A 12,469-nucleotide genomic window follows, 5' to 3' on the forward strand; every position below is an offset into this window, starting at 1 on the left:
CTTGTTAGTCACTCTGTTGATTGTTTCCACGCCCTCCGCAGGGTACCGCGCCCACGAGAAGAAAAAGAGCCACAAATACGACTCCAAATCCAGCCGGCTCCGAAAGAAGCCACGCGAGAAGGAAGGCACATCACGGAGAACCAAAGCGTCCAGTCAGCGGCCCACCCGTTCCCATAGCGATGATGAGGAAGATGAGGGCGTGCCGGCCAGTTACCACACGGTGTCTTTTCAGGTTAGTCTGGACGTAAGTATAACAGCCCTTTCCCTTATTACACTACAGCTGTATTCATGCTTTGCTTTGTGGTTTTAGTTAATACAGAAGTTTTCAAAACTAATAACAGTACAATTTAACACTTCTTAACTAAGTTTTGATTCCACAGCAAAAACTACAACGCTGTCAAGAAGAGCTTTATTTAAAAAATGTTAATTATTAAAAATGTATAGTTAATTAATGATTAAAAGTATTTCACAATCAAGTCCACATTAATTGAAAGTAAATAGTAATGAGTAAAAAATGAGTTGTTTTAGGTCTTCAACAGCAGCATGAAGTATTCAAGTACAGATTTAGAAACTGACATAAAAGCCCAAAAGATACATGATTTTTAATCAAACTAAGTATTGACTGCATGATTATTGGATATTAATTATTAGATATTAATACTAATTTATCTGAATCTCACTGAGAAGCTGCCAGTGCATTAAGTTTTCTATAAAATGTTTTGCCTCTAGGACTGTGTCTTTAGGACACACACACACACACACACACATATATATATAAGAGAGAGAGAGAGAGAGATGTTTTGCTTAAAGAAAATCAAGCCTATTTTTGTGAGAATATTTTCATTATTTTTTTTTCGTGACTACTTTTCACATCTCCATCTAATTCTTAGTTGATTACTTTAAGATTAGATTTAGAAAATTATATATATTTTTTTATTATTGAAGTAATGCAGAAAACAAATATTTATAAATAATGGCACAGCTGATTGTATCAATGGCTACCAAACAGAGTCAGCACAGACTAGTCGATTAGTTGCTGGTCCTATAGTTTGCGCAACAGGATAAGAAATCTTTGAAGTCAACATTTACACTTCGTTTCCAGAGTTAACATGACAAATGCATATTACGAAAGCGGTCTACAAGACACGTGTGATTATATAATCTGAATGCTTGAAATTGAATAAGAGAATGCATGTATTAAACAGCTTATTGTACAGGTAAGTTAATTGACATTCTAATGTAATGTGCTGGTGCACTGTAGCACACACACACACACACACACACACACAGGCTACAGACAGCAGCTCGTACATCACGCGCAGATCGCGTGGACCCATTCAGTAGCATTCTGTTCTGTGATTTCTCAATAATATAGCTTAGAAGGTGAAAAGTTCTAGCATATATTTCTTAATTGTTAGTAGAGAGACTCTGCCAGGTAGAATTAATTCACACGCAATTGGCCTCTCACTAATGCATTCATATAAATGCAATCTTTACTGTTCAACTTAATCTGTATCTGATTTAGAACGAGCAGTTATCTGTGAGAAATATCTGTCATGTCTCAGTAGTGGTTGTATTGAAATAATTTATATCTTTTCCATTAATAAGAAGAAAGTGAGTCTGTTAGAAAAGCAAAGTGTATGTGTGTGAGTGTTTAGTGATTATTAAAACAGCCTGTTTGTCCATATAGTTGTTAGACCTGATGCATACACTGCACACTCGAGCAGCCGGCATCTACAGCTCTTGGGCAGAGGAACAGCACCATCTAGAGGATGCTGGCAGAAAAATCGAGGCCGATTCTCAAACACTGTGGTCCAGCTGCTGGTGTCCACTCCTTCAAGGTCAGACAAGCCAAAATGCATATGCTTACAATATTGAGGTTTTGTTGAATTATCTGATGTCTTTTTGAATGTAAGATGTTGAGCGATGCTTTGTAATGTGTTTCGGCCTTGTAGGTATGGCTTGGTTGTGCTGTGATGCACGGAGGCAAGTCCGGATGCAAGCTCTCACCTACCTACAGAGGGCACTTCTTGTGCACGATCTACAAACTCTGGATGCAGTGGAGTGGGAGTCCTGCTTCAACAAGGTGAACTAGTTCTGTTTGGCTATTTAGTTGAACATGTATATTTATTTTTGGGAAAAGGTATATAGAACTGAGAAATGGTGGTAATGTCTGTCTGTCTTCAGGTCCTGTTTCCTTTGCTGACCAAACTCCTAGACAACATCAGTCCAGCTGATGTGGGAGGCATGGAGGAGACCAGGATGAGGGCCTGTACACTGCTTTCTAAGGTCTGGTATAGGACTCATCTATCCTAATAACTTAAATCTGAATTCATTTAAAAAATATTATGCTGATTATTTCATTTATTGAATTTTATTGAATTTTTTTTGACCTCCTCAGGTGTTTCTGCAGCATCTCTCTCCACTGCTTTCTCTGCCCACATTTGCTGCCCTCTGGCTCACCATTTTAGACTTCATGGACAAGTACATGCACGCCGGCTCCAGCGATCTTCTGGTAAGATGCTCTCAGATGAGTATGAGAATCACCTGTATTGACCTCAACAAGATCTCATCATTTTACCCTCATGTTGTTCCTGAAGTATAATATTAACAACAATTAAAATTTCAATGTGTTCCTCAGACAAAGGTATCGTATCGACTGCAGAAGACTTGGAAAATAGTGTAGAAGTCACAGGGACTCATTTTATGACGAGCTAAGGGAGTGAAATAAATCTAAGGATAAAACTGTTGTATCTGTTTTAATTATTGTTTTTGAGTGTCATCTGTATATTAGATCTGTGCTTTAGGTCTTAAAGTGACAGCAGCCCAATATACTTGTTGTCTGTCATTTAATATTAACCAAGCAACAAAAGACAAAAAACAAAACAAAAAAACCCCTTCACTGCTCTTGACTGAAGAGCTTTTGTATCTAATTGGTGGAAAATTCAGTGAAGACTATGCAGTGTGGTGTATCATTTATTTTTTGCTTGAATACTACTACTAACAATTCCTTCTGCTTCTAAAAATATTAACCTCGCTTTGTATTGTTCCCTTGTAGATGTGGAAATTAGTTTGACTAGACTGCTCAGTAACTTGGAAAATAGTCTTAACCAAAATGAACCAGAATTGTGAAAAGATTGTAGATCGTGATTCTTCCTGGAAAAAAAAAACTTGGTGTTATTTTGCCATAACCCACACCTAGAAATGATGTTCAAAGATTTACAGCAAAAAAAAAAAAGTGATTAAATTCTGAGCGCTGATGAGTCTGCGTGTTTGACTTTGGTGCACAGCTGGAGGCTATCCCTGAGTCTCTGAAGAACATGCTGCTGGTGATGGACACAGCAGGGATCTTTCACAGCGCTGACTCCCGTACAGGCTACTCAGACTTGTGGGAAATCACCTGGGAGAGAATTGACTGTTTCCTGCCCCGTCTGAAGGAAGAGCTCTTCAAACAGGCTGTCATTCCAGGTATTGAGCTCCCGATAGCTACGTTTCCACTTTCGGGCCAAAAGCGAGCATTCTAGTGCATGCAAGTCACTTCTGGGGCTTGATCGGGCCTAGTCAGGGCTTCCTCAAGGCCAACAGCCAGGGATTTTCAGCCCTCTGCATACCTTGGTGCAAAGTAGGCCAACTGGGGCTTGAGGAGTGGTCATGAACAAATGCGGAGTGTATCCTAGTAATGAGACAGTCAGCACCGCTGCTCATTCCCCATGTTTTCATTCCAAGTTTCTAGCTGACATCAACATTTAAGACATTTAAAACCATTTGTAATGGCAAATCACTTTCAGACAACAAGTGTCTGAAATCACTTAAGTTTCCCTGATGGGAATTCTGATCACATGTGGCAGATGTTATATGAAGAGCATGATGTTATATGTGGTGATAAAGGCCATGTATGCTAGCATCGCCATAATAAATAAACGGGACGCTTATTAAAATACCAGAGATTGCTTGAAGAACATAAATTATATATGAATACAATCATGTATTTATTTTGATTTCGTATTTGTTCTGTCTCTTCTCCCGTGTCTTTGTTGATAATAGACTTCTGTATCCACATATTTCATAAATTTAATATACCCCATTTAACAAATCACTCCTGTTTTCTGTCTGTGAGCTCCATCTGCTGCTCTGGCTGAAAGGATGACAAGAGGGAAGACCGCACTCAAACGTCCTCACATTACATACATAGTGGAAAATTAAAATAAATGCTCATTCTTTCTAAAGAAATTTGACGTAAACATACAAGGGTTTGTCAATATTTTTCTGTTGTGTTATGCGCGTATGCCTTTGGACTTAAAACCCCTAATGGAGTTGCTCTGTGCATTCCTGTCATCACGAATAGTACTGAAGACGCTGTGACTGATTAATGATAAAGATTTGTTTGATTTAGCTTCACATATGTGCACTCCTGACACAAATTAATACATTTTTTTTTTTATCGTAAATCATTGGTATTTAAAATATTGATGCTGGAGTGTTTATGTAAAGACCAACTGCCCGCTTCTGAAAAGTTTGTTTTGCGATTATAGTTAGTTTTCCTACATTTTTCCTTCACTGGTGAAAAGCTGAGGTTGTGTGGCATTCTCTTCAGGGAGGCGTGTTAAAGGTGGGTTTTACAGTAGTGCTGGTCTGACAGTGGAAACACAGCTTGATTTTTTTCCAGCGATTAATCCCAACCATGTACAACACAGATTTGGATTTGGTTAGCTGATATCTTCGTTTTTTTTTTTTTTTTTTTCGTACAGAACCTGTATGTAATGTTCCTGTGGAGCCTGTCCCGCCGCCTGCTGCTGTTACTCCCGCCTCTCCCCCTGTGCCAGCCCCCTCACCAGTGTCAGCTGCCCCCGCAGAGCCTAACATCCACAGCAGACCTGCATCTCCTCAGGATATGCCCACACCTAGTGCCAACGGTGATCGTAAGCATTATTTAGACACATGGGTATGGTGTTGAATTGGAATGGGTGGTACAGTGTTTACTATGGTAATAGTTTACATTACTGGTTGAAGGTTTTGGGGTTGATAAGATTTCTGTAATGCTTGCCAAGGCTGCATTTATTTGATCAAAAATACAGTAATATTGTGTAATATTAGTACAATTTAAAATAAATGTTTTCTTTTTGAACATATTAAAATAATTAATTTATTCCTGTGACGCAAAGCAGAATTTTCAGCATCATTACTCCAGTCTTCAGTTTTATACATTTCAGAAATCATTCTGAACTCAAATCTTAATTATCAATTATCAATATCAATTATTTATATACATATTTTTTTAATGATAAATATTGTTTTTTTTACAGCTTATTTTATTTATTCAGCTTTCAGATGATGTATAAATCTCAATTTTGATGTCATACATATCGAATGTGTATATATATTCATACACAGATTCATACATTTTAAAGAAAATATGTATATGTAAAAGAATGTATAGCTGCGTCCCAAATGATGCACTATACACTCATACGCTACTTATGCACTATGTACTCAACCATGTAGTGTATGAATTATTTAAGGTTCTTTTGTCATTCATAATTAGTTTTCTTCGCTATGTAATTAAAGCTGCAACAGACAATTGCATGAAGTGCCCAACATTCCACGTTTAGTTTTTTTCAGTTATTTAAAGGTGCAGTGTGTAATATTTACCACAATCAATTTACAGAAATGCAATATAACATGCATAACTATGTTTTCAGAGGTGTATAAAGACCTTGCTTAATGAGCCGTTATGTTTTTATTACCTTAGATTGAGCAATTTCTATCTACATACACCGCGGGTCCCCTTACATGGAAGTCGTCACCATGTTTGCACATTAGCCCTAAATGGACAAACTGCTCTACAGAGTGCGTTTCGTCACTTTGTTGTTCTTGCGAATAAAACACTGACACAATGATGAACAAGTACATTAACATAAGCAATAATATCGATTTATTGAATGAAGTAAATATAATTCCTTAATTTACCTTTGTAAAGAAAACTCATTGCTCTCTGCTGTCCTTACATCTTTACCCGTGTGGGCCACCGTAGCTTCTCTGAAGGGAGGGGTGAGCGGGGGACTGAGCTGTTGGTTGCAATTCACAACCTCACCACTAGATGCAGCTAAAATAAACACACTGCACCTTTAAGTGCATCCTCTGGGTATTTAAAGTGCTCTTTTTCTTTTTGGAATTTTCAGTCTGAACACACTACTCGGACCATTTATACTACAAAACATCATAGAATAGTGCATAAGTATGCGCTTTGGGACACACCCTATGTGTGTGTGTGAGAGTATAGTGAAAACAGAGGGAGTATGATGGGAACAGAAGGCAGGTCAGGTGTGATCAGTGTTACGTTCAGAACCGTTCCTGATTAGCATGGCCGAGGTAGATGAGGGGGTCGCAGAAGTATTTCAGCAAGGTATTTGGGTTTAAAAAATATGTATTATCTTTGTGAAAAGGTTACATGGACTCATCCTTTGAGAGAGTTGTGGTTTGAGGATGTTGGCTCAGCCTCAGTTGTGTTGCCAGACAAACATTATAAGCGTCTGTGGATTTTTTTAATTTTTTTTCACTTAATTTAGAAATGCTGTTTTGCTACTGTTCTATCAGCACCACCTGCTGTCAAGAGATTTAATTTGCATTTTCGTCAGAATCAGAAAGAGTTTTACTGCCAAGTGTGTTTACACAAAGGAATTCATCTTGGTGTCAGGAACTTCCAGTACAGAAAGTAGCCTACAGACATAGTGTAGTCCTAATATAATTAAGGTTATAAAACACTAATAATAATAATAGAGTAATAATAAAATGTGCAGTTGCTTCATGTTGCATGTATTTTTGTTTGTTTGTTTAAGACTAGTTTGGCTAGTAACAGCAAAATAAACATTTAGTAAATGTACACATCGGCAACTGGAATCGGTCACGAAAAATCCCAATCAGTGCATCCTTAACTGGAATAGAGTTAGACCTACCTGAAAGACCTGGAAAAGCATGGATTTTTTCTTTGAACTATTGTACCTGTAAGTCTTATTTATTGATTTATTGATTGTGGCTAGGCCTGTGAAAGTTTTGCCAGGTCAAGTAGAACATTTCCTTAGTGTTGAGCCCTGTCAATACGATCAAAATCATTATCATTACACATGTATGCAGATCTGTAGAACACCTAGGTCACATAATGATATTTCAAAATTAAACATTTAAAATATGTACTTGATAAGAAGACAGTAAGACTTTGAATAGCATCACTGTAAAATTGTGAGGAAGAGGTGATCAAGCATTAAACATGTATTTCCTGGTCTAAGAGTGACTTCCTGCTTAAACAGGAAGTAATGGATACCAAAAAAAGGTAGAAATGTATGTACAGTATGTGTAAGGATAGTGTGTGAGTGTGTGTGTGTGTGTGTGTCAAATATTTGGCATTTTTCTGTGATTTTTTTTTTAATTAAATTAAAATTCAAAAGAGCTTTTATTTGAAAATAAATATTTTGTAATTTTATAAACGCTTATACATTTTTTAACTTTATAAACAATATTGTATATCATCTTTTGATTATTTTGAGTTATTGTCAAAATTGTCAACTCTAACTATTTCTTCTGTACAGGAACAGACAGATCATCACCAGTTCCTCCCTCAAAACCACCGATGTCCACTCCAGCGAAGACGAGTCCTCCTGAGGCCCCGCCGCGTCCTCTGGGACAGTCTCCACTCATCCTGCAGCCGCTCGCCTCTCCTCTGCAAGTGGGCGTCCCCCCGATGTCCCTGCCAATCATTCTGAACCCGGCTCTCATAGAGGCTACCTCACCAGTGCCCCTGCTGCCCCGCCCCTTCACCGACTGACCCGCCCCTCAAACATAAGCCCAAAAAAGTGCCGCCACGTCTGAGGGAGAAACAGTGGAAGCAGCATCTGATGTGACTGTTCTCCTGCACGTGTGCACTCACTATAGCCCACACTATTAAATGATGTATCAGCAGGACCTGGAATAAGAGTGCATGGTGGACATCGACATGCATGGTTGCCTTTCCTCATTTCAGACATCAAAGCAACTCCCAAACTGCTCCGACTCGAATGTGCCTCTGTTAAGAGATGTTACATACTGTAGATGATCCTATTTATTCAAAACAGGAAGGTGCCTCGCTGGAGGACAGTTCAGTATTGACGGGACTAGATTTATTTCGGTCTATTAGGTTAACGGCTCCCGTCAGAGCAGATTTTAATATATCAATACTCAGTTGTTACTCTTGAGATTTACTCAGGTAGTGATCTCTTAAATTATATATTTTCGCAGTAAATTGCTCCATAGAAAATGAAAAAGATGTAGCCACGTGAAATGTTTGCCATTCATGGTTCATTTGAAAATTGAAAGCATAGTTCACCCAAAAAACTAAATTCTATTATTATTTACTCACCCTCATGCCATTCCAAATCTGTATGAATTTCTTTCTTCTATAGAAATGTTGTAGAACTTCTGGTGAAAGTTTCTATTGTATGGACCAGGAGTTTTCTTTAAATATCTTTGATGAAAGAATGTCATACAGGTATGGAACAACATGAGGGTGAGTAAATGATGACCGAATGTTCATTTTTGGGTAAACTATGCATTTGTTCTTTTGGTTAAAAACAATAAAATATGGCTTATGATGACGCCACATAATTCTTTATCCTGCATCTCTACGACATTCCAGACACCTCACTGATGTTTCCATCAGCTGTGCGTCAGAATTTGTTTTATTTTGATGGGTATTTTTATCTGCGAGTTGTCTTAGAGCTGGTTTTGTTTCTCATGTTTATGTTGTATTGCTGAGGCACATCTGCTCTTTGAAGCTTACCCTTTCAAGAATTTCTCCTGGTCAATAGATCATTTCTTCCAAATATACGTTTCTGCTGTTCTTTCTATCAGTTGTATCCCTTTATTGTGTTGATCTCGGCTCTGGAAGTTCACGGACCACTTCTAGTTTGGTATGAATTAATGAATGCTTCATGAGAAGTCGATCTTAAAAATCCACTAATAAAAAAAAAAAAAAATAACTCTAACCTGCACCTCCGCTTCCATCAGCCAAGAGCTCAAGAGCTTCTAGCGATCAGCGTATATGATATATATACTTTTCTCCAGGTTGCAAGATTTTATATTTTGCCTTCAAATAAGCTTATGCCTGTTGTGGTTGCACGTGTTTGTTGTTAAGTAAGATGAACAAAAGAACAGTGAGGAATTCTGACTGTGCATTTAACTCTTTTATATATAAAAATATATATTATATATAATAACCTAGCCTATGAAAATAGTTGGCTAATGTCTTTGTAATAAATGCATAAAAACTATCATATTGTATTATTTGTCTGATGATGTTCAATTATCAATCAATCCATCCATAACCAAGAGAATTACTTGACGATTTTCATTATCATTATTATTACTATCATCATTATCATAGATTTTGGCCTTTTCAGAACTTTTATTATTATGATCATTATTATTATCAATATCATTATTATTATTATCATTACTATTACTATCATCATCATAGATTTTGGACTTTTATCATAGACTTTTCAGTGTCCCACATTAGGAAGCACCAGATAGTTTTTAGACAAATTGCACTAAGAGCACTAATATGTCTATAATTTCTTTTATGAATGTGTTATCTGCATTTTCTCTTTTTATTTTATTCGGAGACATCCTGGGGATTTTAAAATGGTATTGTGTTTGAATTTAATGTTTTGGCTACAAATCGCAGATATTGCAGACTGCTGCTCTGCCTCTCCACCATGTACTTCGTCCATGTCGACTGCGGACGCCAAAGTTTCCCGCCTGCCTGTTTATATACCCCAGTTGAATATGCATAAGGCACGATTAGCATAATGATATGTCTTCGAATACAGAGCTCTGTAATGTAATTGTTACTAGTAAGAGTTGCTATTGTAGAGCTCTGTAATTCAATTTGTACTAGTAAGATTGCAATTACAGAGCTCTCTAATTCTAATTGTTACTAGTAAGAACTGAATTATGGAGCTCTGTAACTTAATTCTCACTAGTAACAATTCAATTAGAGAGCTCTGTAATTTAATTATAGAGCTCTATAATCAAATTGTTACTAGTAACAATTGAATTAGAGAGCTCTATAATTTAATTATTACTAGTAAGAACTGATTTAGAGAGCTCTACAATTGAATTGTTACTAGTAACAATTTGATTACAGAGCTCTATAAATGAATTACAGAGCTCTCTAATTGAATTGTTACTAGTAACAATTATGATTAGAGAGCTCTGTAATTCAATTGTTACTAGTAACAATTCAATTAGAGAGCTCTGTAATTCAATTATAGAGCTCTGCAATTACACATATCTTTAAAGTGTATTTTTACTAGTAAAAAATCAATTGAAGAGCTCTGTAATTCAATTGTTACTAGTAAGAATTCAATTAGAGAGCTCTATAATCCCAATTGTTACTAGTAAGAATTCAATTAGAGAGCTCTATAATTAAAAATGAATGGAAGTCAATGGAGACATATGACTAGTAATAAATGAATTGTAGAGCTCTCTAATTGGAATTGTTACTAGTAAAAATTTAATTATAGAGCTCTTTAATTGTAATTGTTACTAGTAACAATTTAATTGTAGAGCTCTATAATTGTTATTGTTACTAGTAAAAACCGAATTAGAGAGCTCTACAATCATAATTGTTACTAGTAAAAATTGAATTATAGAGCTCTATAATTGTAATTGTTACTAGTACAAATTAAATTATAGAGCTCTTTAATTTAATTGTTACTAGTAAAAAATATAATTACGATGAGTAACGCTGGAACGTTTTTATGATGAAACGGCCTTCCATAGTAAGCACCTTAATGGGCTGTTTTGAAATGCCCAAACAAAGACTAACTTCGTTTCGGCCTGATTTTGTTCGAAATGACGTCATATCAGTTCGTTCTTCGATTTCGTTTGAAGTATACTAAGTCTTAACTGCCGGTCATTGACGTATGAAAGGTCTACAAGCCACCAGTTCTCACGATCAGCAGTTTCAGCTGTATATATGTCCATGGAATTTCCTGGATTCCTGTATATGTCCGTGCACACCGGAGTATGTGGGTGTTTCTGGAAGTGTACTGTTCTGTGTAGCTTGACTTGGGTAATTTCCACATACAGGTGCCGGTCATATAATTAGAATATCATCAAAACGTTGATTTCACTAATTCCATTCAAAAAGTGAAACTTGTATATTATATTCATTCATTACAGACAGACTGATATATTTCAAATTTTTATTTCTTTTAATTTTGCTGTTTATAACTGACAACTAAGGAAAATCCCAAATTCAGTATCTCAGAAAGTTAGAATATTGTGAAAAGGTTCAATATTGAAGACACCTGGTGCCACACTCTAATCAACTAATTAACTCAAAACACCTGCAAAGCCTTTAAATGGTCTCTCAGTCTAGTTCTGTAGGCTACACAATCATGGGGAAGACTGCTGACTTGATAGTTGTCCAAAAGAGGACCATTGACACCTTGCACAAGGAGGGCAAGACACAAAAGGTCATTGTAAGAGGCTGGCTGTTCACAGAGCTAAATGTCCAAGCACATTAATAGAGAGGCAAAGGGAAGGAAAAGATGTGGTAGAAAAAAAAGTGTACAAGCAATAGGGATAACCGCACTCTGGAGAGGATTGTGAAACAAAACCCATTCAAAAATGTGGGGGAGATTCACAAAGAGTGGACTGCAGCTGGAGTCAGTGCTTCAAGAACCACTACACACAGACGTATGCAAGACATGGGTTTCAGCTGTCGCATTCTTTCTGTCAAGCCACTCTTGAACAACAGACAGCGTCAGAAGCGTCTCGCTTCTAAAAGGACTGGACTGCTGCTGAGTGGTCCACAGTTATGTTCTCTGATTGATGAAAGTAAATTTTGCATTTCCTTTGGATATCAGGGTCCCAAAGTCTGGAGGAAGAGAGGATTGACACACAATACACATTGCTTGAGGTCCAGTGTAAAGTTTCCAGTCAGCAGGCTCTCATAACACCTGAGCAGTGCAACAGACTGATCGACTCCATGCCATTACGCATTGCTGCAGTAATTCAGGCAAAAGAATCCCCAACTAAGTATTGAGTGCTGTACATGCTCATACTTTTCATTTTCATACTTTTTAGTTGTCCAAGATTTCTAAAAATCCTTTCTTTGTACTGGTCTTAAGTTATATTCTAATTTTCTGAGATACTGAATTTGGGATTTTCCTTAGTTGTCAGTTACAATCATCAAAATGAAAAGAAATAAACATTTGAAATATATCAGTCTGTGTGTAATGAATGAATATAATATACAAGTTTCACTTTTTGAATGGAATTAGTGAAATAAATCAACTTTTTGATGATATTCTAATTATATGACCAGCACCTGTATATCTGACAAACCTGAAAATACCCAGTAGTTTACCATGGCCAGATATTACCAGATTTGACCCTTTTCATGCAGTATTTTATTTTTGCAAAGGTC

General features: G+C 36.8%; 1 protein-coding gene across 2 annotated transcripts in view; it reads left to right on the forward strand.

The window, feature by feature from the left end:
- LOC132110906 (Golgi-specific brefeldin A-resistance guanine nucleotide exchange factor 1-like) overlaps positions 1 to 8,869 on the forward strand; it is a 90,805-nt gene extending 81,936 nt beyond the window's left edge. The window contains exons 33-40 of one of the 2 annotated variants that reach the window (XM_059517992.1): positions 42 to 244; positions 1,691 to 1,841; positions 1,956 to 2,086; positions 2,188 to 2,289; positions 2,402 to 2,515; positions 3,291 to 3,468; positions 4,749 to 4,913; positions 7,584 to 8,869. In XM_059517992.1, coding sequence (XP_059373975.1) covers positions 42 to 244; positions 1,691 to 1,841; positions 1,956 to 2,086; positions 2,188 to 2,289; positions 2,402 to 2,515; positions 3,291 to 3,468; positions 4,749 to 4,913; positions 7,584 to 7,819 — 1,280 coding nt within the window. In that variant the 3' untranslated portion in view covers positions 7,820 to 8,869. The remainder of the gene's footprint in view (positions 1 to 41; positions 245 to 1,690; positions 1,842 to 1,955; positions 2,087 to 2,187; positions 2,290 to 2,401; positions 2,516 to 3,290; positions 3,469 to 4,748; positions 4,914 to 7,583) is intronic. The other variant, XM_059517993.1, reaches the window with a different exon arrangement.
- Positions 8,870 to 12,469: the final 3,600 nt, after the last annotated feature.

The sequence above is a fragment of the Carassius carassius genome, chromosome 30, assembly GCF_963082965.1.
Source record: "Carassius carassius chromosome 30, fCarCar2.1, whole genome shotgun sequence".
Lineage (NCBI taxonomy): Eukaryota > Metazoa > Chordata > Actinopteri > Cypriniformes > Cyprinidae > Carassius > Carassius carassius.